Source organism: Rissa tridactyla, chromosome 20 (assembly GCF_028500815.1).
Source record: "Rissa tridactyla isolate bRisTri1 chromosome 20, bRisTri1.patW.cur.20221130, whole genome shotgun sequence".
Taxonomy (NCBI): Eukaryota; Metazoa; Chordata; class Aves; order Charadriiformes; family Laridae; genus Rissa; species Rissa tridactyla.
Window position 1 is genome coordinate 3,261,822 of NC_071485.1, and position 24,128 is coordinate 3,285,949.

The 24,128-nt window shown below is 55.6% G+C and overlaps 2 protein-coding genes across 5 annotated transcripts; one reads left to right on the forward strand and one right to left on the reverse strand.

Annotated features, from left to right (window-relative positions):
* The first annotated feature begins 4,571 nt into the window (after nt 1–4,571).
* Nucleotides 4,572–13,902, forward strand: NCAPH (non-SMC condensin I complex subunit H). 4 transcript variants are annotated; one of them, XM_054225001.1, is made up of 17 exons: nt 4,572–4,765; nt 4,841–4,934; nt 5,506–5,598; nt 6,617–6,755; nt 7,276–7,394; nt 7,713–7,902; nt 8,479–8,570; nt 8,726–8,931; nt 9,393–9,541; nt 10,081–10,190; nt 10,646–10,768; nt 11,080–11,187; nt 11,863–12,024; nt 12,354–12,470; nt 12,712–12,794; nt 13,110–13,185; nt 13,371–13,902. In XM_054225001.1, exons 1-17 carry the CDS (start codon nt 4,572–4,574, stop codon nt 13,428–13,430), a joined length of 2,115 nt encoding a protein of 704 aa, XP_054080976.1. In that variant the 3' UTR covers nt 13,431–13,902. The 4 variants fall into 4 exon arrangements, with proteins under 4 accessions (XP_054080976.1, XP_054080978.1, XP_054080977.1 ...); XM_054225003.1 differs by having other exon boundaries at nt 10,084–10,190; XM_054225002.1 differs by having other exon boundaries at nt 7,279–7,394.
* A 684-nt stretch (nt 13,903–14,586) lies between these two features.
* On the reverse strand, nt 14,587–24,116 carry LOC128900117 (serine/threonine-protein kinase 10-like). Its single transcript, XM_054180894.1, has 18 exons — nt 23,842–24,116; nt 21,665–21,829; nt 21,469–21,517; nt 21,090–21,239; nt 20,904–20,976; nt 20,340–20,534; nt 19,906–19,987; nt 19,710–19,820; nt 17,734–19,614; nt 17,483–17,613; nt 16,748–16,871; nt 16,402–16,581; nt 16,169–16,298; nt 15,934–16,058; nt 15,665–15,850; nt 15,420–15,545; nt 15,203–15,316; nt 14,587–15,064 (listed from the first exon to the last, which is right to left on the reverse strand). Exons 1-18 carry the CDS (start codon nt 23,989–23,991, stop codon nt 14,957–14,959), a joined length of 4,080 nt encoding a protein of 1,359 aa, XP_054036869.1. The 5' UTR covers nt 23,992–24,116; the 3' UTR covers nt 14,587–14,956.
* Nucleotides 24,117–24,128: the final 12 nt, after the last annotated feature.

The window sequence follows — 24,128 nt, forward strand, 5'->3', positions numbered from 1 at the left end:
CCCCAAAGCAGAGCTCTGGGAGCTCGGCTCTGCTTTAAGCCCCTCATTCCCGAGCACCAACCTAGTTTGAAATGATCGTTTCAAACTGCCAAGAGTCCTTAAATTACGAAATAAATGGAACTGAATTAACAAGCCACTGACCCAGCCACTCCATCTAGCAGCTCTGCAGCAGGTTCCTGCAGTCAGAAATGATTGCTGGTGTAATTCTCAGGGGCTGCAGGCTGACGGTTGTGTCTGGACCAGCCTGCCCATTTTTCTTCCTTTCGCTCGTAAGGGAAAGTTGCCAAGAACAATGTGAGACATTGTGTGGGCACAGTCAGACCAAAGCTGGGGGGAGGCAAAGCTTCATCTTGCTGCTGCCGGCCCCAACAGCTCCAGAGGATTTACAGCTCATCACATCCCTCATCTGCTTTCAGCCCCTCAATCTCATCTTGATTGCTCCATCAGGACCTTGAGGACTCTTCCTCAGCTGGAAGTGCGAGCCCACACTGTGACCGTGCTACTGATGATACAACACTGCACTTGAGGAGTTATTTTTATATTTGATTTTGCAGCCATTAGCGGGTCTGTGAAATCCTGGATTTTCTAGTACAAGTGCTTTACCTGGCGATAAAACACAAGAAGTGAGAGCACAAAAGGTCAGCTCATCACCGCTTATCGCAAACGAGCCAGGCCCCTGCAAAGGGAGAAGTTAGTGAGGCCGTCCTGAGCTCTGAAACCCTGTGAGATGGTCCTTCACGCCCAGGGTCATCCAGAGCCTCCCCACTCAGAGCCACACTCCCCAAGGGAACGAAAAAAAACAAAACAAAAAAAACCAAGCTGTGTTACTGAAGCCGTGTTACAGCCTTTTCAGACATAGCGCTGAGCCAGGGCACAGGAAGGCTGCTCGGGAACGGGCCTTCCTAATAAGACCTTAGAGAAATCAAATCATTTATCTCTTCCGAGGTTTCAACCTCTTCCTTGTGCCCCGAGGTATGAGCATGACCAGCTCTGCAGCAATAACAAGCAAAGGCTGAAAGCAGACAGCATGCTCTGGAAGGGGAAAATCAGACAGAGAGGCTGACCCTAGGGTGTCTGTCTGCAAAAGCGATCTGCACTGAACACCAAAACCTTCCTAGTCACTGTCAGCAGCCAAGCAGGTATTAAATTGCCTTTTATTACTGCGATGAGCTACAGTTGTTAGCATATGAATAGTACCAGTGGGTTAATAAATGCTCCTGCAGTGTCTGCTCCAGCACAAGGAAATTACCAGATAATCTTTAGTTTACAGGTCATTTATAGAGGGGTGCACCAGATCAACAAGAAGCAACCCCGCTTGTTTGGCATCAACAGTCTCAGCCACTGCAGCAGGGTCCCCAGATGCCTGGGGACACGGGTGCATGCAGAAGCATCCCCAACCCACGCACAAACCAAACCTCCAGCACCCCCATTACTGCAGGCAAGTGCCCACCCAGCCGAGGTCTGATGCTCGCTGGGGGCAGAGGTCCCAGTAACCCCAGAAGGCTGCAAGTTCCACACTCCCTGGCTCTATTTTTAAGCCTTGCAGCTGAGGAAAATCCCTGTTGCTACGCTACCCGTGTTGTGGGTCTGGAGCAGTCAGCACATCCCACCCCTGGGACCCACTGAGCAGCTCAGCAGTCCCATGGACATGACCGATAAGGTTTTAAGTCCGTCACGGCAGCTGCAGCAGTCACACAGGACCACTCTCCCCATTCCTACTCTTCTCCTAAACTTCCTACCCCCCTCCAACACTTGCCCGCAGACAAGACATCCCCCATGTTTGGTGTCCCCCCCAAAATTCCCCACAGCCCCAGCACAGTGCAGGCAGGCAGGTGGAAAAGTACCAGCACCACAGCAGGCAGCAGTTGCTGTGTGGTGGGTGGACAGACGGCTTTCCCTCCTAAGTCATTCTTTCCAGCTCCCAAAGCAAACCTTAAATGAGCCTCCAGCAATCCCTCCAAGAGCCGGAGAATCCCAGCACACCTCCATCTACCAGGGGATTTTCAGGAACGCATCCTCCAGCAAACACCCACCAGCAAGTCTGAGCTGTAAATCAAGTTTCCCAAAGTCCTGCCAGTGATTTATTAGCTGGGGAGCTGATCAAAGGGGGAGCAGCCATTTGTAAAAGTTCCTGTCACCAAATGATACATTCTCTTAATTTCCAGTTAAATACAGAGCATGAATATTTCTGTCCACGCCAGCATCACTAATGGCTGGGAATAATCAAATGCTCCACACATTGCTATTGCCACGGCAGGAGTAATTTATTTGGACATTAAAAACCTTCATAGTTCCTGCAGCCTCTTTCATTTCAGATGTATAGCTGGAAATATTGATTTGTTTACAACAGCCATTAAAAGCCTCGTTGTGAGGCTTTTGCTCATAGGAAGACACATGGCAAAGCTTAAACTGGGTTTTACAGTCTTTCCATTTCAGTCTGGCCCAACTGGAGCCACCGAGGGAAGGGGCCAGACCACTTTACTCCAACCCCGATTTACTTGGGGACAAAAAAGTCCTGCAGGGTTTTTGCCCCCCCCACAAATCACTTAGTCCCTTGAGGCTTTTAGAAGTGCCCTGGGCCTCCAGGGTACTTGAGCTGTGCTTACGCATAGATGCCAGTATCCACAAGTTTATTCTTTTGCCATTTTTGGGGTGGCTGGACTCAGTGCAGAAACCAGCTGATGGGAGAGCGATTCCTTGGCCGCTCTGAGTGGGGAGCAGGGGGGGACTGCTGCCAGGGTTGGCTCAGCAGGGAACACAGCGTCTAGAGGAATGCAGTCGAGATCAAACCACATCTTTTCCTCCTGCCCCATCCAGTGGTTCAAACTGGAAGAGCACTTTGCAGTCGGGAAGAACTCAGATACCAAACTGCAGCGACGTCGCAATCCCCTGTACCTAAAGCCCACAAGGAGGACTGGGGCAGCTGCTGCCTCACTTCCTGAGGGGGGTGACAGCTGGGAATGCTGGCCTGGAAAGGCTGGAAGTTTCTTCTCCAGGTGGTGGCACTGGAGAAGCTGCTCTTCCCACCAGCTATGGGGTCGGGATGATGGTAGAGGCAGGCACAGGTCCAGGCCCAGTTGCCTGGCTTCTGCTAACACTTCTATAGCACAGGACATGCTACAAAAATAAAACACACAGCTTTATTTCCCCCATCATCCAGCCTCGTCAATTAGCTCAGCCCTGAATCCAGGGTGCTCTCCATACTAAAGCAAGGAGCCGATCTCCTCTGCCCCCAGCCCAGGCACTGCGCCATAGGCGGGACTGCTGGAATCAGGCACAACAGGCCACAGCTCTGCTGGGAAAAGGAACTTGGAGGAGCAACAGCTTTCCCCAGCAAACCTTCCTTGCTAGGAAGCACAGGGAAACCAAAGCAATACAGATAACCTGGCTTCATCTGCTGAGAACTGGGGAGAGAGATGAAAAGCTGAGGTGGGGATATGGGGAAGCCTTCCTGTCTTCCCAGGATCCTGCACACAAAAGCAGGCTGCCTTGGGCCAGACCAAGAGCCGAAGGGATGGGTTTTAGGAAGCATCATTGTCTCCTCACTTACCAGTCCCTCCACCTGCAGCACTGCAGTCAAAGCAGGAGCTGCGACCTGCTCCTGCTCTGGCGGAGCATCCTTCCTGGGCCACGCTGGGAGGGAGGATGCTGCGCTGGGCAGGATGGAGGGCTCTAGAGATACCTCAAGCCATCTGCTAGCCCACAACACAGGGCTGCCATCTGAGCTGCTGGGTGCGGCCCAGCCTGAGACCATAAAGCCCCAAGACCCTCTGCTGTACCCAGAAACCACACAGCGCTGAAGACAGGGCTCTGGGGCACACCGAGGGCTTATAGGACACACCAAAAAACACCTGGAGGGCCACGGGGTGCACGGGAACGAACACAGAGGGCTCTGTGGAACAGCAAGCAGTGCACAGGGCGGTTGAGGGACCACCAGAAGGCGCCTGGTGTGCTCTGGGGGGGCTGCAGAGCAAACAGGCAGTCGGTCCTGGGGCCACTTCCACACAGCCAGGCCTCCAGGGGCAACAAGAGGCCAAAGGGAGGCCTCTGGTGAGGGGCATGGAGGCACCAATGACGACGGGGACCACTGAAAGGCGGACAACGGCTGGGGGTGGGGGGGCGGTCAGTACCTAAGCAGGTCGACTCTGTCGGCTCTTCTTCCTCCGAGGCGGGCTTTGCGACCGCTGCGAGAGGGACACGGGGCACCACCGTGCGGCGGAGAGCCAGCCAGCCACCCCTCAGGGCGCAACCCGGAGCCAGCGAGGCGGGAAGGCGGCTAACCCACGGGCGGCTGGCCCCTGAGAGAAGCCACAGGCCACGCGTCCTCCCCCTTCGCCCGCCGCCGGCCGACTGAGGGGCCGCGCCCCGCCCCCGCGGCACCGACCGTTGAACACGGCGCGTGCGCGCTGCCGGCGGTTCAAACCTGGCGGGGGCGGAGCTGCGCGCCTCCGATTGGCCAGCGTCCCGGCGAGCCGTCCGCCGATTGGCTCCGTAGGGCCGGCGAGTGGGCGGGGCGGAAGGCGGTGGCGGGCTCGAGGCAGCGAGGCCCGGCCCGGCCCCGGCCCCTCAGGATGAGCGCCCCGACGCCCCGCCGGGCCCCGGCCGCCTCCCCCGCCCCGCGGCCCCTCGGCAGCACCGGCACCCCCGTGCTGGCCGAGTGCCCCGGGAACGACGATGAACGGGAAAGGCGGCAACGCCGGCGGTCCAGGGTTACCGACCTTCAGCTCGGCGGCACCGACTCGCCTCTGGGCCTCGCCTCACCCAGGTAGGGCCGGGCGCGGTGTGACGGGCTGTGGGGAGGGGGAGGAGAAGGATCCCCAAAGCACCGTGTCTCCCCCAGGCAGGCGGAGGCATGGCTGCCGGCCCTCCCGCAGTGGACCAACGCTCAGATCTCGGATCACTACAGCACCTGCATCAAGCTCTCAACCGAGAACGTGAGTCGGCCGCCTCCAGGAGGGCTCCTCATCCCGGCCCCGCTCACACCACCTCGGCATGGCCCTGGTTGCAAGGCTGGGAGGGATTTTAAACTCCTCGAGCCTTATTGAGGCGGTTATTCTTCCTCCAAGCCCTCTGAGACACGTCCCTGATCCAAGCCACGACCAGGTCTGGGCTTCTGTTGCTGCTTTCCTTCCCAGCAGTAACAAACTAGGACGTGGCACGGAATCGTGGATGATATTGGGACGTATTATATATTGTCTAGGCTGGAAGGGACCTTTAAGATTATCAAGTTCAACCGTTAACCCAGCACTGCCCAAACCACCACTAACCCACGTCCCTCAGCACCACGTCTACCCATCTTTTAAATCCCTCCAGGGATGGTGACTCCACCACTGCCCTGGGCAGCCTCTTCCAATGCTTGATAACCCTTTCCGTGAAGAAATTTTTCCTAATATCCATCCTATCCCCTCGATCCTGCTGTAAATACCCCTGCAGACTGAGGGTTCAGACAGTTTTGACGATGTCATTTGACAGAGGATCAGTTCTGAGCTGTGTACTTTGTTGCAGAAAATCACCACAAAGAATGCCTTCGGCTTACACCTGATCGACTATATGACTGAGATCCTGAAACAGAAGGACACTGAACTGACCAACTTCAAGGTGAGAGGAATCACTGCCTGATCACAATGGTGCTTTGTTTCCGACTGGCATTTAGCCTAAGATTTAATGACTAACAAACCTCAAAATAATGCTAAGGTAACCGAGCTGGTTGTTTCCACTAAAAATATCTGGTAGAGGTAGCACAGTCACTTTTTGCAGAAGCTTGCAGTGTTGAATCCTTTTGTAAACAGAAATTAAGGCTGAATTCTTTCCATTGTGGTCCTTCAAAAGGAGAGCTTGTTTAAAATTAAGACTTGTGAGGCTTCGGAGGAAAATACTGGGTGTTAAAACTAGTAATAAAACAAGGCTGTAAAAGAAAGGAAGTTAGTGTGGCTAACTGCCGGACTGATTTTGATCTGCGTTGGGTCAGAATAAGAACTTGCCAGGGCAAAGACTTACTCGTTATAATAGTTCACCGGTGGTAGGAGGGAGAACTGAATTCTTAGCTGAATGAACAAATGAACGTGGCCTTGAGGAACCCTTGAGCTAGCTGTCTTATGGTTGATGGAACTGAGGAAGGGACGGGAAACTGCACAGGTTTTCAGTGGGTGATCCTTCACCTTCGGGGGGGAAGGGGGTCCATGGTCAAAACTTGGCATCTCCCGCTCTTCACCTCTTTTGGCTTCAAAAACAGAATGATACCAAGAGGATGACCCAAAAGAAAGCATGAAGAGAGGTGGAGGAGAAAGATCTCTTGGCAGATGCAAATCTGCACCTCTCTGCTTCTCCCCATTGCTCAATCTTGGCAACTTTTTAAGTATCTTCTGTGTGATCCCTTCTAAAAGACCTGATAAAGCAACCTATAGGCTCTGCCAGGGAAGACACATCTTGACCCGTGCTGTGCACCTAGGTCTCTAGTAGATTTCGGAATAAATTGTTTTTCCCGTTGTTCACAATTTTGCTTGTAATACAGAGCATTCAGAAACTCAGGTCTGCAGCTTGTCTTCTGCTTTTGCATCTTCTAGATGAGGCCTTTTCCTTTCTAACTAAAAATTGCGTCGTTTATTCCTCCTGTCAGATAGCAGCTGGCACGCTTGATGCCAGCGCAAAGATCTACGCCGTGCGTGTGGATGCGGTCCATGCAGATGCTTACAAAGTTCTTGGAGGCTTGGGCAGGGAATCATCACCTACAAAAAACATGGACAGCCCAGAAGGAGGTGTGCCATTCACTCATTTTCTGTTAAGCTATTCCTGTTCCACCTGCATGTAAGAGAAAAGTCAGCGTACTTACATAGCACCCGTGAATTTCAAAGCACTTTGTACATCTAGGAGAGTACCAATAACTGTGTTTTTCGAGGGCTGGGAAATCCTGAATTAGTTTGCCTGGGCATTGAGCAGGGGAGGTTGAGGTGAGAACATGAATCTGTTGCAGATTGGCCCATCAGATTTTAATTTGGCCTAACCTGAAACATTAAGAATGAAGTGCCTCACTCTTTGCTGTCCTTTGCTTTGAAACAAAAACGTGCTGTTGAGATAAAATAGAGTCGATAAAAAGAAATGCAGCGTCCAGCCAATGAAACGCTGGTGGTTCATGCTAGTAGATACCTAATTGGGTAACTTCATGCCCACTGTGATTTTGTGTGTTAGTTGTACAAACTGAAGTAAAAGTTGTGCTATCCCTCCGTAGGGTATTTTAGCAAGTTTTCTAAGTGTAACTTGTAATTCTTTTCCTTTTAGAAGACAGTTCAGAGCCTGAGGCTGTCAAGAGAGTTCAGACAAAGAAAAAGCACTCATTCAAAACCATCGAGAAGAACTTGAATAACATCAATGTGTCGGAGGCTAATCGCAGATGTGAGGTGGGTGGAGGGGGGCTGCTGTAGCAGCTGCGTTCTGGTGGAGGAAAGGAGACGTCACCTCATCTTTCTCATTTCTATTGTTTTCTTTATTGTGCATTCCTCTTTTGGGCTCTAACATTCACATGCGTGTCTGTGATTGTTCCTAGTCACGTATATTCTTCCTGTGTGAGGCAGCTGTGAGAGCTCTCTCCTCACTGGGAAAAGGATGCGTGGGTCATTCATCCTTTAGATTTGTAGTTTAAAGTCTCCTGCGGAGACCTGCTTCACCCCCTTCATTTACTCCATTGCTTGATACTCCGCTTCATTCTGTACCTGTAGATTGATCCCATGTTCCAGAAAACAGCTGCATCTTTTGATGAATGCAGCACAGCTGGCATTTTCCTCACCGGGCTGCGTACCCAAAACTGCCACAGCGAGCTCCTCTTTGACTCCAAGATCGTGCCTCTCCCTTCTTCAGAGACCCTCACGCTGCCGAACTCTGATCCCGTGAAAGCGATGGATCTAAAACGTGAGTGCTGGCAACCACTAAGCAAAGGGGGCCCATCCAGACCTTTCGATCCTTTTCGTCTCCCAGGCGTGCTCATTTTAGTCTCAGCCAGCTTGGCTTGCACTTTTGTTCACTGCTTGGCTACCCTGTGGCACCATTGCCCTCATCCTGATTAAGTTGGGACTGGTTGCTGGAAAAACAGGAGCTTTGTAGGTTTTAGATCACTATGTGTAGCTCAACCTCTGGCAGATCTGTCACACAGCACGTATACGAGGTCTGAGCTGTGCAGCAGTTGAGATTAGTGTGCTCCAGGTTAAGGACTGACATTTTCAGAGAGTTTTAAGCTTGTACGTACTACAGGCTCTGATAGGATTCCCAGCGTTATGCCCACCCTTGAGTTAGCGTAGCGATTAAACTCTCCCTTTCTGCTGAGAAATGAGCCTGACTGCTTTTGCAGTGAGCCCTGCGCAGCCCTACGTGCAGGAAGCGCTGCCTACATATGCGGCTTTAAGAATGATTTAGTGCCTGGCACTTGTTTTAGCTGCTGGTTGCTTCATCCTATATCTAATCTCTCCCCTTTGCCCTCCTTCTCTCTAGTCCTGCTAGTGCAGTGCATTGAAAAACGCCCCATCTGCACTTCGCTGGCTGGTTTCCAGTTTACAAAGTGGGATGCTGAATCCCACGATGAGGTATGTTTGTTAGCTCTGTGCCAGGTGGGATACTTGAGCTGTATTCTGTGCTCGCCTCCAAAGCGATCTCCGAGGTACATGGGGCAGTGGGATGTTGCGCTGCAGGGCCGCTGATATCCTGTATTTTTTTTCCTGAGCACTTTCTTCTCCTACAGTCAGTGTCAGCCCTGTTGGATAAATTTAAGAAGAGCGACCAAGTATTCGATATCAATGCGGAGATAGACAGCGATGTGGAAGACTGCGTTCCTGCTCTGCCGAATGACGACTTCCATTCTGACTCCCCCAGGAGTACAGCAGCAGACAAGATTGGGGAATTCACAGAAAACCTCAACTCCTTTGGAACAGTCCATCAGAGCAAGAGGTAAGAAGTCACTGAAAATCTATAGCTTTGCATTGATAGCAAGCGACAACTTCTGGCAGGTCCCTGGGGAATCTTTAATTTAATTTCCCATCTGGCTGTAGTTTGCTTTCTACTCAAGTTTCGGGTACGTCCAGGAATACATCATAGTAATATCTCTACCCTCCAAGAGGACCTCTTCATGTGGTCACATTTCCCCAGAGCGATTGCTTCTCTGCTCCCCGGTTTCCAGCTTGCCCTTTGGCAAATGCACCTCTGTTTTTGCAGCAGCCTCACGAACTCCAGACAGTGCAATGCCCCCAGTACCGTTCACTGATTAAAGAGCGGGAGTCCTGCACGCATGCTGGCAAAGGGAGCGGGCAATGTCTGTACAGAGCTCATCTGGATGGACATTAAATACGCGCTCAGGCATGTGCCAAAAGAATGATTTCACTGAGGAGCATGTGCATGTGTGCTTTTTCCAGAACTGATGCGGATCCTTTTGTAGAGGGAGACATCGGGTCCATGTGCCTTCATCTCTCCATGAAACCAGGGGAATACTCCTACTTCAGTCCCCGAACTCTGTCAATGTGGGCTGGCCCAGAGCACTGGCGTTTCAAACCTCGACACAAATGTATGTATTTAGACGGAGGCTCGTACACTACAAATGCAGCTACTGCCAGGACCCACTTACCTTTGGAGATGGGTGGCATCTGAGTCACAAAGTAGGGACAGTAAAGAAGGAGACAAGCCTGCATGGCTCATTTTTAGCCAGCTGGGAAGCAGTTCTGAGTTCAGACAGCAGGAAGGCTCTCAGTCACATGCGGATCCTTTGATGTCTAACGTATTCTCTATTGTTTGAGTTTTTTGATGATGCTCAACGTTGAGGGGGTGTCTCTCACTGTGGCAATAGGAGGTACCAGCACTAATACAGCTCCAGCTGTTGTTTCCCACCTTCTGCATAAAAACTGAAGATTAAATTACACTTTTTCCTTCTGTAAAAAGATACTGATCCCTTTAAAACATGAAGCTGAGAACAACACCTATTGCTTTCCCATAACAAAGGGAAAAGCCGTTGTAGGTGACATTTCTGTGTGGAGCAGATGCTCAAGTTAGGAGTGAGCTTTTTGTCCTTACTCTGTCACGAAGCACTGACAGTTTCCTTCCTTTCAGCAGCAGATGCCAACTCTGAAAAAGAGACCAAGAAAAGGAGTACAAAGAAAGCATTTGAAATCAACTTTGATGAGGATATTGACTTTGAGACGTATTTCCGTAAGACCAAGGTATGTGCTGAGTTTCTGCCTCTTTCTGCTTTCTCTTTTGCCATATCAGTGTGTCTTGGAACTAACGTCTTGCAAATGGCTCATCTCTTGCTCCTGTGAAACTGGCTCTGTAAACCCAACATCGTGTATGTTCCTCGGTGCAGTGTCTTCTGACTCCAGGTCATGTTACAAGTAGAGAGTTGGGGTAGAGAATCAGGCTGGATTCCTCCCACCTTATACCCTGTCAGTCAGAGACCGTGCACGTCCAGCTGCGTGTCCCAGGGTGCTGCGCGTCCCAGGGTGCTGGCGCAGAAGCCACTGGGTGCACTGACTGAACAGCTGTGGAACTCCTCTTCAGAGGCACCTCAGAACTTGCACCCTTTCAGACAAAGGCTTGTGTTCAAAGCCCTTATTTATGCATTAATTTTACGAGTAGTGGATAGCTCGTGGGTAATGGTATTTATTACCTTCCCCAGGCATCTGTAACTCTAGCCAAATCCATTCTTGAAAGCGAGAACGTGAAGAGCACCACACTTCCCGCAGACTTCAACTATGACCCTAACAACATCCTCCAGCTGTTCCTCAAACCAGCTGTTAAGGTAAGAGTCTTCTCTAAAAGCCTGTTGGCAATGATTCCGTGCACAAAACCACTTTTCGCCAAATGCTTGAAGCCCTTCGGGATGCTCCTTAGGGCTGGAGACGGGCCAGCATGTCTCTCACTGAACTGACCCACTTGTGGGTTCCGGAGAGGCTGTGCTTGACAAGGGGCTTGCTAGAGGGCCGGGATGCGAGGAGGAGGAAGAGCCAGCAGGCTGGGAAAAGGGGAGGTGATGAAGCAACAAGGCGTAGGCATCGCTTGGGGAAGCGTTTAGGCTTTTTCCTTTCCTAACCCCTGGTCCTGTCTCTGTAGCTCTGCAGGACGTCTAAGCCGAACAGCTTGTTGGATCACGAAGACGAGATTGGCGAGTACGATTACAACAACCCCAATGACACCTCCAATTTCTGCCCTGCATTGCAGGTAACCGCAACAAGAAGGTTTCTTTCTGTTGCCTGTATTTGATACGTGATGGGAATAATTTAGGGAGAATCTGTGCCCAGAATTAATTACTAGGGAAAAAGAATTGGCGCTGCAGATTATGACCAAGCTGTAGGAGTCTCTGCTCTGTCCCCTCACTCTAACGACATCAACTAAACCGTCTGCCTTTGGTGTTTGCCAGTCAGCTTGCTGCAGAAACTCCATTCCATCCTTTTCCATACACATGTACCCTAAAGTAGGAGTAAATGCCATTACTCACTTCTGCAGTCATCTCTACGCAGCGAGGTTTGCCCCCAGCTGTTTCGAGTGCCCGTTGAAGTAGATTTCTTCTAAAGCTTCAGCTTTCTGCCAGGCCAGTGCTGCCTCCTGAGTGAGTTTGTGACAAGTCTCAGCTGGTCCCACACTGGCAGGAGAGCCCTCGTGTTTGTTATCGTTCTGTGTAGAACAGTCTTTTGATGATCTGTGCTCTAGATCTCCCTCGGGTTTAGCCTTAGCTCAGCCTAGGCGCTGTGGGGAGAGGCTGAATAATAACACGCTCCATGGGGAAGGTGGACAGGTACCTGAGACGCGGGTGCTCTTGTTATCTCAGTGCAGAACGTCTCTGGCTCCTCTAAGGTGTCTCTGGGTGGCCTCACTGCTGTATCTCTTCTTGATCAGACTGCAGACAGCGATGATGATAATGACCCCGTTCAATCCATGGGCCAGATGGGGGAGTTCAACCTGACCGCCCACCCTGAGGATCAAGAATTCAACAGGTTTGTTGGCGATGCCGATATCACAACGTATGGAGAGCTGAACCTCATTGCTGAGCCCCAGAAGGTAAGGATTCGTGTTGACACCGAGCTGTGAGCTCCTCTCTGGGCAGGTCTGGAGCAAAGCCCCTCAACGCCTCAGGTGGTTAGAAGGCCTGAGACAGCAGTTTTCCCAGTGCAGGATCTCCCGGGTTTGCTACTGGACACTTTATTCCCAGATGAACCTTGGTGTATGAGGAAGGAATTAGAAATCAAAAGTTTAGTAGTAAGATAACATTCACCGTTGTTCCCAAGGAGAACCATGTTTTGATTTTTCCTGTGGTCCTAACTGAGGATAGTGCTGCTGCTTCGGCTCAGTTCCTCTCTACTAACGAACCCTGGCCGACTTTTCCTCAGGTCAACAAGATAGCGATTCAGTATGCAAAGACAGCCAAGAAAATGGACATGAGGAGGCTGAAGAAAAACATGTGGGACCTCTTGACTGATGAACAGAAGAAAGAAACAGCGGCAGAGGTGAGTGCAGGGGGGGCCAGATACCTCAATAGGCCCGAGGATAAGAGAATGCCCTGCAGGTCACTGTGTTTAACTCCTGCAGAGAGTCTTGGGCAGGTTTAGCAGCAATTCCTTTCTAGAAGCCTTGTTCCCATGGGGTGGTTGGGAAGTGTAAGTATTTTGAGTGTAACTTGAAGTGTTTTTTCGCTGAACACGGGGGAGCAAAGTCTGTCTGAGCAGTGTCTGTCTTTTTGCTAAACAGGTGGAAGATGCAGAGAAAGAGGACACATCAGTGGTAGCAGGAGAGAAGGTCTTCAGCAGCATCACAAAGGAACTGCTTCACAGGTAGAAAGGCCCTGAAAAAGGTGGGACTGAAGCTGAGGGACAGACTTCAGCTGAGCTTCGGCAACGCTGACCTCTCTGTGTCCGTTACAACCAGCTAACTGAACCCTGGTGGGGAAAAATCTCTTCTCTTGCTCTCTGGGTTTGCCCAGGGGAGCTACGGGTTGCATCCAGCTTGTCAAATTCTTTGCTAGCCGGAGGGAAAAGGTAGAGAAAACCAGATCCCTGGGGAGGAGCTAATCTTTGGCTAATCTTTGCAGGCATGCTCCGTCCGTTGGGTTTCAGCTCCATCCTGACCTCCTCCCTTCTCTTTTGTAGGCTGCCTTCCGTGATGGCTAAGAATCTGTCTGTCCCCTTAGCCTTCGCCTGCCTCTTGCATTTGGCGAATGAGAAGGTAAGTGCAGCGTGCACACGGGAGGGAGACCTGGTCGGAGCAGCGAGTGAATCGCACAGTGAAGGGGCTGGGGTTATTCTGAACCTTCGTTGTGTGGGTTCATTTTTTTTTTTAATGCCAGGCCTTCAGAGTCGGAGGGGAAGAATCGGGCTTTGTCAAACTTTGCTTTTCTTTTATGTTCCCAGAATCTGAAGCTGGAGGGCACAGAGGACCTGTCTGACGTCTTAGTGAAACAAGGCAACTGAGCCCTGTGCGGAGCAGACCACCGGGGCTGACCCCCAGGACAGAACTCAGCTTCCCAGCTGGCCGGTGCTCGCTCTGAACCTATCTCATCAGTGGCAGATCTTTCTCCTCCCAGCACCATTGCTGGGAAATCCCACTGGTCTCTGCTCCTCCGGAAGACTTTTAAATCAAGGATGTCCTACCTAAACATAGGACCTGTACAGATGGACGGTTGCAGCTCAGCCTGCCTGGCTCCTGCCATCTTCAATCCACCAGCTCTTTCCTGCGTCGTGGATTTCCTCCGTCTTACTGTGAACTGTTGGTGCCTGCTAGCGAAAGGCTCCTCTGTGTGTCACTCACTGTCTGTCTGTAATTCCCAGTGTGCGGACTGACTGTTACTCATGTCTCCAGTTCCTCCTGTAGTCCCGTTCATCCCCTGAAATGATTTATCTTTTTTACTCAGCTTAAAGATAATAAATTGCTACAGACTTTGTAGATGGGCCTTTAAAATGGGGAAGAAGTCGTCTCCAAAGCAGGAGAGAGATTAAAATCACACATGAGTGTCGGGGAGCAGTGGGAACGGGGCTGTTCCCTAAAGAAAGGCGAACTGGGAGCCATGGGGGATCTCACGGCCGGAGTGTCACCAGCCCCAGTACCTTAATGATGTCAGCAGGACCAGCCTGGAGGAGATGATGGCCAGGTTCAACCAAGAGTTGAGATCACCAGGCAAGTTCATGGTGCTGAGGCAGGTCCGAGGTGAAGCCGGGAAGTCAGTCTGCGGGTCAGGATTGGGTCCGAGGCGATGGGGCAGGGAGACCAGCGCTCCCAACCCGGCTCAGACAGGGACTGAAGCCCTTGATCTGAGCTTCAGTGGGGTCTGGGCCATGGGTCTAAGTCAAGGCCCCCCATGAGGCTGGTCAAGGCCATCAGGGCTTATTAGTGCGCTCGGGGGCCCTGACGAGGTGGGTGCTGCTGTGTGCAGGGTGGGGGAGCCTAGACCTGCTCCAGCGCTGGCCCTGTGCTGCCACCTCTGGCCCAGAGGCTGGGCACGGGACCCCCTTGCCTGAGAGCTGGCCTGAGGGGGCAGGCTGGGGGCACAGGACATGCTGGTGGGGCGCAGGACGAGGGTTTTTAAGTAAAATAGTCACAAACAGGGAATTCCTTCAAGAAAGGCTGTATTTTCCTGAGTTGCAATTCAGCTGAGGGGAGATCCGCACGGGAAGTGCCACCAACCCCCCCCGTACCCACAGCTTCGAGACCAGTGGGGTGACTTCGCCGAAGGGCTTCTGGGGCGATTCGGGGTGGCAGCGCCTGTGTCACCCCAGCCCCTCCAGCACGGCAAGGGTCGTCTTAAACACACCCACACCTGCCACCCCCGGGATCCGTACCATGTCCTGCCTGACGGCTCAGTGCTGGGGCTCAGCATCCCCGGGGCAGCTGCCCCTCGTGTCACCTTTGAGATCCTTTGGTCCCATCTCCCAGAAGAGCCGTGGGACCGGTCCCCACGCAGCTGCCTGCCTCTCACTCCCCAGTAATCCCCAGTGGAGTGTCAGGACGGGAAGTGGAAGAAGCGGGTGATCCTGTTGCTGCTGTGGGCGCCGCGCAGCCCTCCTCGCCGCTGCACCGGCAGCAAGTTCCCCAGTTCCTCCTCCAACATCTGGAAGAGAGACGCAGCGCTGCCACGGCCCGTGCCCCACGCCGCAGGGTCTTGCGGCGAGGAGAGCAGCCCTCCATCATATCCTGCGAAGTTGGGCCAAGACAGGGAGGGAATGATTGGGCCTGCAGGACCACTCACCTCCTTGCGGGCAGCCAGCCGTTGCTTCCACTCGCTGAGCTCCATGGCGTGCTCCTGGTCCAGCCGCTCCAGCTGCCTCCTCTCCTGCTCTGCCAAGAGGTGCATCTTCTCGCTCTGGGAGAGGGGAGGTGGAAACGGGAAGGAAGGTGCTCGAGGAGAGGTAGCAGGGGTGCGGGAAGCCCCCCGGGGTGGACAGTTTTGCGGTGGTCCCCGGTACCTGCATCTGCTCCAGCTCTGCCAGGCTCTCAGCCTGCTGCTGCTGCAGCTGCTGCAGCTGCTGCGCCTGCTGCTCCTGCTGCTGCTGCGCCTCCGCTCGCTGCCGCCTCTCCTCCTGCTGCGCGAACTGCGGTGGGGGACAGCCCGCGTCATCCTCCCTTTCCCCAAAAGCCATCGCTTACAGCTTTTTGGAGACTTTGTGCTGGGGAACCTCGTTGGCCCCAGACCTCGTTGGCCCCCTTGTACCTGCTTGGCCCTCTCCCTCTGCTTGGCCCCATTGGCCTCCTGGATCTTCAGGTTGTCCTTGAAGAGGGCCAGGCGGGTTTTGGCGTCGCAGCGCTGGCTTTTCAGCAGCTGAGCCCGCTCCTGCGCCTGCTGACTCCTCAGATCCTCCAGCAAGAGCTGGTGGAAGCGGTTCATCCTCTCCGTCTCCTGGGAAGGGCAGGAGGGTGAGCCAGGAGAGGGGTCGGGAGCACCCAGGGCTGGGGGACCATCACCGGTGGTTCCCACCTCACCTTCTCGTGGCGTTTGCGGAGCTGCTGCCTCTGCAGCGCATGCTGCTCCTTCACCTGCTGCCTGAAGAGCTGGTACTTCTCCTGGAGGTGCCCTCGCTCCATGCTCCACACCACCGACTCGCGGGCTGCCGGGCAAGACCGCAGCACCGTGACCACCTCCAAAAACCCCCAGCCAGACCCCCTGCTCCCCTCCCCAAGAACCTTCCATCCTCATCCTCCTCCCAGCCCGGTGCACCTCTCCTGAGGCTATGGATCTTGCTGATGCACTCCCAGTCGATGGACGTCATCTTCTTCTTGTGCTCCTGGACGACCCTCTGCAGGGCTGCGTTGAGTTCCTCCTGCTGCTGCTGCAGGAACCGCTGCTCCTGCCATGAGCAATGGAGGAGCTTGATCCCAGCACCCAGGGAAGATGGTCCCCAGGCTCCTGGTGGCACGGCTGGGGGAGCCAGCACTGCCCTGGCCCCTCACCTCTCTCCTATCACCCTTCAGCTCCTGCATCCTCCTCCCGCAGTCCTTCTCCTGGAGGGCCTTGAGGCGCTTGGCCTCGTCTCGCAGCCTCACCGTGTACTCGAGATCCTGACGTTCCTTCAGCTGCTGGTAGCGCCGCTCCGAGCTCTCCACCTCCCGGTCGTAAAACTCCTTCTTGCTCTGCCATGCAGATATGGTTAACGGGGGCTGCAGGGACCAGAAGTGGCCACCGAAGCAACCAAACCCCACCTAGACCCTGGTATCTCCCACGGTGGGACCCCAGCACCCCCTTGCATATGTCCCTCTCTGACCATATCACTGCACCAAGGGACGATGGTCTGGTTACCATCATCTCCTGCTCGATGTGACGAAACATCTGCTCCCGCTGCTGGTGAAACTTCTGCTCCAGCTGGCTCTGAGCTCGCTGCTCTTCCTTCTGCAGCACCCGCAGCTCGCGGAGCTCCTGGCGCCTAAAGGTTTGGGGAATCAGGTGAGAGGGGGCCCAAAGGACCTCCCTCTGGAGGCACCTCTCTCTCTCTCTCTCTCTCTCTCTCTCCCAGGATGGCAGACGTGTAGGTTGCTAAAGGAAGGGAGCGGCTCAGCCCTGGTGCAACATCAAGGAGAAGACTTTCTCCAGCAAGAAGGAAGATGGGACACCTGTTGGTTCGTGGTGGCCATGCTCCCAAACTCAGCCCGTGTTGCTGCCCCTCCATCTCCCCCTTCATCCTTTCCTACTCTCCTTGGGTGACATGAGAGCTTATGGGAGATCTTCCCCTCTTCTTTCCTTAAGCCGGCTGCTGGACACACCAGATATGGGGCTGGGCAGCGTTTTGGCTCCTCATGTGTCCCTCCTGCACAGCCCTGAGGGTGCAGGGAGGGGCTTGCTCGCGCTCTCCTGCTGGAGTAGACACCAGCCAGGGAGGGAGATTGGGTTTCCCAAGCCTGGAGGTCAAGCTTTGCACAGAGCCCCACAGACCCATCCTTCCCTCCCGCACCCTCTCCCCCTTTTTGCCCCTGGTCCTCCTTGTCCAGGAATGGGTGGGAGATTCCTGGTGGCCCCTCCACTGCCAGCATCACTCACCGAGCCGAGCGCACCATCTCATCCCTTGCCCCAGCCCTGTCGACAGTCCTGGAAGTCGTCACGCTCACCTCCTCCCCGTCCACAACAAACCTCCGGGTTTTCTTGACCGTCCTTTGGAGCGAGGCAGGTTCCTGCGACCAGGAGCAACGGTTTGAGCTCAGACAGCCCAAAACTACATAAACCCAACATGGAAGCCCATGCTGGGGCAGGGGGGCAGCTTCACTTGGCCGTGTTACCTACAAGCTTCTCACCTGCTGGGCTTCCCCGGCAGAGGGGAAAGGCTGCGCTGCTGCCGGGAGGACACTTGGACCTTGTACACCTGCAGGATTTTCCACAGGGAATGGCTCTTCTCCTTGCTGTGATGTGATGGGTGGATCTGGTGCGTTCCCTACTTCCCACACTGCCCGCGCCTGGGAAGAGCTGCGGACAAGGGCGGTGTCAAAGTTCACAGACTTTGTGGCCTGTGGATGTCCACCGAGGGCCTCCTGGGGCTCACACACTGCTCCGTGACGCTCCAAGCCACCCATCTCCTCTCCGGGTCCATCCCTTGATGGTCCTTCAGGACCTGGAGCAACCTGTACCGTGTCTTCTCCAAGCTCTCCATCATTTCCATCTTGTCCTTTCCAGACATTCCCATGAGCAGCTTCTGGCTGGTTGTCTCTGAGGCTATTTCCTGCTTTCTCTTCTGTTTCTTCTTCAACAGGCTCTGGGATCTCCATGGGGGATGAATCCTCTGCTGAATTTTGAGCCTCCTCATTTGCAGGTCCCTTTCCTGCGCATGGTGCAGAGGCCACCACCTCTGGTTCCTCTCCTGCCAGCATCACTTTCCCCGGCCTGGCTGCATCTCCAACTGGGTTACGGTCTCCAATCAAACACCCTTTTACAACATCCTCTTCCAATTTCACTTCTGCTGGCACCAGGGCTTCCTCGGGAGAAGTTTCCACCCCAGTTTCAGTGTTAACTGTGGCTTCCTCCTCATTCCTCCCCACCTCCTGCTCAACCAGGTCCAGGGGGTCAGTGATGGGCTCACAGGCAGCTGAGTGTCTCCCCTCATTGTTCCTCTCTCCGGCCTCTCCCGGACCAGCTGGGGGCTCCTGCCATCCCTTGAGAACGTCTGACACCACCACTACCTCCTCTGTCACACTGGGCATCAGCGATTCTTTACCCCGTGGCACCCTCTCCTCCACCAGCTCAGTCTCCCCAAGCTCTCCAGCTCCCTCAGGTCCCATGGGTCCCCTCCCTGCTCCATCACCATCCTTCCCAAGGCCATCTTCAGCCCCTGTGGAGCTAACCTCAACCTTCACATCTAGCAAGGACCGGGTAACCCGGTGCTGATGCTCTGCCAGTGACTTGAAGCTCTGGGTTTTTGTCCCCATGGTCCACAGGTCCAGGGCTGCCACCAGCTGCCCCACGGCCGAGCCTCTGCACCAGTCCCTGTCCGTGGGTGCAGGCAGGGCCAGCGAGTTACAGGTATGGTCTCTGCTTGACTCCTTTCTTGTATCGCTTTTGGGGGTCAAAACGGGGCTTGGTTGGGCTCCAAGCTGTCCCTCCATGGGTGTTTCGGCCACCGGTGGTGCGTCAGCATGTTGGCTTTCCTCCTGGGGCTCTGCCTTGGGTCCAACCTGCTCTGCCTTCAGCTCTTGTGGTTCAGCAATGTCTCCTGCCCGCTGTGGTCCCAAGGGGAGCTCAGGCACGTTGCAGGGGCTCCCCAGATGGCTGGTCTCCTCCTCTCGACACCCTTGAACTTCTCCTCCTGCCTCTGCTGGGACTGATGTCCCTTGAGGAACATCCAATGCCGTAATCTCCAACCTGTTCGGCTCTGCCCCGTGCTGCTCCTTAGCTGTTTCTTGGGACTTCATCCCTCCAAAAAACGACCTGCGCCGCATCAGCTTCAGAAGCTCGGACGACCTCTTCGCGGGGAGCCTCAGGGAGCCCACAGGCTCAGGTGAGGACCTCCTCCTCATTTGCTTCAAAAAGTCGGATGCTTTCTTGGTCCTGGGCTCATCCACCACCTGGGTGTTGGATGGGATGCCCAGCTCCTTGCTGGCTCTCCCCACTGGGTCTGGGGGCTGGTGCTCCAGGGGATCCCCTGGGGTTGGGGGGCAGGAGGACTCTCCACGTTCCTGCCCCGGCTGTGGGGTGGACAACAGGGGAAGAGGTGAGGCTCAACAAGCTCATGGAAAGGGTTAGAGGGATCTTGCACCCCAGGCGGCCACTACTCACGCACCAAGGGGACCAGACCTTCCTCCTCATCCTCTTCCTCCAGCACGTCGGCTCGAGCTTCGGCCACCAGCTCCCGGAGCGGTCGCTTGTCGGAAATGCCCGCCACAAAGGGGTGCTGGGTGGGAGAGAGGGAGGTGAGCGGGGCCAGCACCAGGGATGGGTCCCACCACCCCGGGCAAGTGCCAATGGGTGCTACCAACCTCCAGGAGCTGGCTGGCCGACCACCGTGCCTCGGGGCTCTTCTCCAAGGATTTCCTCAGGAAGTCCTTGAAGTCTTCAGACCTGCGGGATGGTCCCTGTGAGCACGGGGCCAGAAGCTCCCCGTCATCCCCCACTGTGGGCCCCACAGACCTTGGGGTGATGCCAGGGACACCCAGGCTCTGCTAACACCTTGGCAGGAGGTCCCCACCCCGGTGCTGCCCACCAGTGTCACCTTCTGTGGGCAAAGGTGGTGTGGTGGGAAACCCGTGGTGCCACCTCTGGAGCTGGGCTTGGAGGAATCACAACCAGCATCACTTATGGTCCAAGAGCCCACCCCAGCTGCCCAGACGTGGCTTCGAGCAGGAGTTGCCCCATGGCACAACTTCTCCCACTGTCACCAACACTGGAGCGACTGCTCCACGCGGGGACTCACCACCTCTTGGGGTGACGCAAGGTGGGCGGCTGGGACTTGGTGATCTTCAGCAGCACCCGGAGGGGGTTCAGCTCGTGGTAGGGGGGCTCCATCTCAGCCATCTCGATCAACGTGATGCCCAGTGACCAGATGTCAGCCTTGTAGCCGTAGGGGCTCTCCTTGGACGTCTCGCACTGCACCACCTCTGGGGCCATCCTGCACATGGGAGAGGGGAAGATGTCCAGCCTGTCCCCGGCTGGGATCTCACCCTGGAGCCAAACCCAGGTGCCATCTCCTTTGGAGACAACCCTACAGGCAGAAGAGGTGAGAGCCAACCCCAACTCTTCCAACGCTGCCCCAGCTGGGCTTGCACCCCATGTGTCCTCTCCATCCTACTGAGAAGCCAACCCTGGAGCTGACCTTGGCTGGAAGAGGAAAGATCTGGTTTCTTGAGGTGCTCCTGGTGTCGAGGAGCTGGTTGTGAGGCTCCACAGGAGGAGCGGGACACCTGGGTCCCCCCGCCCCATCCCGCCTGCCTGCACGCTCAAATCCCACCATCCCCAGGCATTCCCGCCCCACACCTACCAGTACGGGGTGCCGATGAAGGACACCCGGCGCTGGACGGTGCTGGAGTTTTTGGCCGAGACGCCAAAATCGGCTGCAGAGCAGGAAGAGGCGGTTAGAGACGATCCTCGGGGCGAAGCATCCCCCGGGATCCTCCCTCCCCGGCCTCCCTCCGCCCCACGGGGCCCCGATTTCCCCGGGACTCACCCAGCTTGACGTCCCCGTCGAGGGTGAGCAGGACATTGCCAGCCTTCACGTCCCTGTGGATGATCTTGCAGCCGTGCAGGTACTGCAGCGCCAGCAGCAGCTGCTTGCAAGCCGCCCGGATCTGCTCCTCCGTCAGCCCTTTCTCCAGCTCTGCCATTAGCGCAAACGAACCCCGCCGCTAACGATGCCTCCTGCCCGGCACCCCCCCGCCTCCCCCGCACACCCGGGGGGTACCCGGAGGAAGATGCCCCCCACAACCCGTCCTCCCTCCTGAAGATGCTGCGCAAGCCCGGGACTCCCTTCCACGCTGCGAAATTTGACAATCTCATCCCAAATCCTCCGACGGCCTCTCACCGGCCAGAAAAACACATTTATTTACCCAAAATCGCTGCATCCACGGCCCCTCCGGCACAAAACTCCACCAGGATCTGCAGGGAGAGGTTTCCCACCCCGCTCTGAAAAACGGGTCCCCTCCAGACCGAGACACCCCCCCCCAGCCACCAGGATGGTGGTGGGACCCCGGTGCGTGCCCTGGGGACCGGGGGGGGCGGGGATCAGCACCTTCCACAGCTCACCCAGAGCCGCCCGTTCCAGTAGAGCGCGTCCAGCAGCTTGGTGATGTTGGGGTGGTCGCAGCAAGCCAAGATCTCGATCTCCACCACGTAGTCCTCCAGCTCCTCCTCGCTCGGGGTCTCGATCACCTTGGCGGCCGCCAGCGCCCCCGTCACCTTGTTCTGCGCCTGGGGAAGGGCGGGGGGAGGATTTTTGGCGAGGGGGAAGCTTGGACCCATCGCATCCCGCCCGGGACGCTCGGCGCCACCAAGTCAAATGCCGGGGACGGACATGGGGACCCCACCATCACCAGAGGCAGGAAGGAGAGGGCTGGAGCTGATGTCACCGTGCCACCCTGTGCGTGGGTGCCAGAGCATCCGCTGTATCCCAAAACCCTGTGCGTGGGTCCCACAACATCCTGCTGTTATCCCAAAACCCTCTGTGTGGGTCCCAGAGCATCCGCTGTATCCAAAAACCCTGTGCGTGCGTCCCAGAGCATGCCACTGCATCCCAAAATCTTCTGACCCTCGTGTGGCTGTGCCATCCTCCATGTGGGTCCCAGAGCATCCCGCTGTATCCCAAAACCCTCTGTGTGGGTCCTGGAGCAACCTGCTGTATCCCAAAACCCTGTGCATGGGTCCCGGAACATTCCGCTGTATCCCAAAACCCTGTGTGTGGGTTCCAGAGCATCCTGCTGTTATCCCAAAACCCTCTGCATGGGTCCTGGAGCATCCCACTGCATCCCAAACCCCTCTGTGTGGGTCCCAGAGCATTGCGCTCCATCCCTAAACCCTTTGTAGAGGTCCTGGAAGCATCCCACCGTATCCCAAAACCCTCTGCGTGGGTCCCAGAGCATCCCACTGTATCCCAAAACCCTCTGTGTGGGTCCCAGAGCATCCCGCTGTATCCCCAAACCCTCTAGGGTGGGTGTCAGAGCATCCTGCTGTTATCCCAAAACCCTGTGTGTGTGTCCCAGAGCATCCTGCTATTATCCCAAAACCCTCTGCATGGGTTCTGGAGCATCCCGCTGCATCCCAAACCCCTCCGTGTGGGTCCCAGAGCATCCTGCTGTGTCCCAAAACCCTGTGCATGGGTCCTGGAACATCCCACTGTATCCCAAAACCCTCTGTGTGGGTCCCAGAGCATCCCGCTGTATCCCCAAACCCTCTAGGGTGGGTGTCAGAGCATCCTGCTGTATCCCAAAACCCTGTGTGTACGTCCCAGAGCATCCTGCTGTGTCCCAAAACCCTGTGCATGGGTCCTGGAACATCCCCCTGTATCCCAAAACCCTCTGTGTGGGTCCCAGAGCATCCCGCTGTATCCCCAAACCCTCTAGGGTGGGTGCCGGAGTGTCCCACTGTATCCCAAAACCTTCTGCTCCCGATGTGGCCGTGCCACCCTATGTGTAGGTCCTGGAGCATCCCCCTGCATCCCAAACCCCTCTGTGTGGGTCCCAGAGCATTGCGCTCCATCCCAAAACCCTTCGTAGAGGTCCTGGAAGCATCCCACCCTATCCCAAACCCCCCTGGCAAGATACATCCCCCTACGGATGCAACGCGGCTCCCGTGGGCGCAGCCGCAGCGAGCATCGGCGCGGGGGGCTCAGCAAACACACACCCCCCCACCCCCGCCCAGGGACCTTTTGGTGGTGAAACCCCATCCCACGAGCGACGCCGAGGCATTCGGCTGCCCCGAAAACACCGCAGAGAGAAGATGGGACGGGTTTGGCCAGTGAAAGCCCAGCCGGGCTCGGGGCCCATCACTGCCGCGTGCCGCCGGCCCCGGTGCCGGAAGGCGGCTGCTGCCGCGGGGCTGACGAGCGGCGAATTTGGGTTTCCTGTCGCGCTGGGGCTCTGCACCGCGTTTCAGAGAAAAAAACATCCCCGTCTCAACCCTTGGGCGCCAACCCAGGGGCAAACACCCGTCGGCAAACGGGCCGGCACCGGGAGCCGGTGGCTCTCCCCGAGCCGAAGGTCAGGGATGGGCTTGAGCCAGCCCCAGGCGAGGACCCCACCATCCTCTGCTAGAAATTTTGGGGCTGGTTAGCGGCTTTTTAGCTTCTTGCCCGCCGGAAGCTGCACGATGATGGAGGCAGCACCAATAAACGAATAAATAAATAAATGAAAGCACTTGTAAAGCCCCGGGGGCGCCGGCGGGGTGGTTTTTTTTTGGGGGGGGTGGGGGGGGGTTGGGTTTCCTACCTTAAAGACCTTGCCGAAGGCGCCGTCGCCCAGCTCGCCCAGCACCAGCCAGGCCTCCTCGGGGTCCACGTCCCGCCTGACGTGCTCGTACCGCCTCGGCGACGGCTTCTTCTTTTCCGAAAAGCCAAAAAGCCGGCGGAGAAAAGCCATGGGGTCACCTCCATGCAGAGCTAAAGGGGGCGGCCGGGCTGGAGCTCCTCCACCTTCGCGGCCCCTCGGCTTCTTCTTCCTCCTCCTCCTCCTCCGTGGGCAGGAAGGGGCTGAGCGCTGCCCCGGACCGCGCAGGA

Bases quoted from the DNA above. Each gene is read 5' to 3' on its own strand.
- NCAPH (XM_054225001.1), top strand. From the start codon at position 4,572: ATGAGCGCCCCGACGCCCCGCCGGGCCCCGGCCGCCTCCCCCGCCCCG. The intron at 10,769-11,079 runs GTAAGAGTCTTC...CTGTCTCTGTAG, and splicing joins TCCTCAAACCAGCTGTTAAG to CTCTGCAGGACGTCTAAGCC. The intron at 13,186-13,370 runs GTAAGTGCAGCG...TTATGTTCCCAG, and splicing joins TGCATTTGGCGAATGAGAAG to AATCTGAAGCTGGAGGGCAC.
- LOC128900117 (XM_054180894.1), bottom strand. From the start codon at position 23,991: ATGGCTTTTCTCCGCCGGCTTTTTGGCTTTTCGGAAAAGAAGAAGCCG. The intron at 16,872-17,482 runs GTGAGTGATGCT...CCAAACCTTTAG, and splicing joins GAGATGGTGCGCTCGGCTCG to GCGCCAGGAGCTCCGCGAGC. The intron at 15,065-15,202 runs GTGAGTGGTCCT...TCTCTCTTCCAG, and splicing joins GGCTGGCTGCCCGCAAGGAG to ATGTTGGAGGAGGAACTGGG.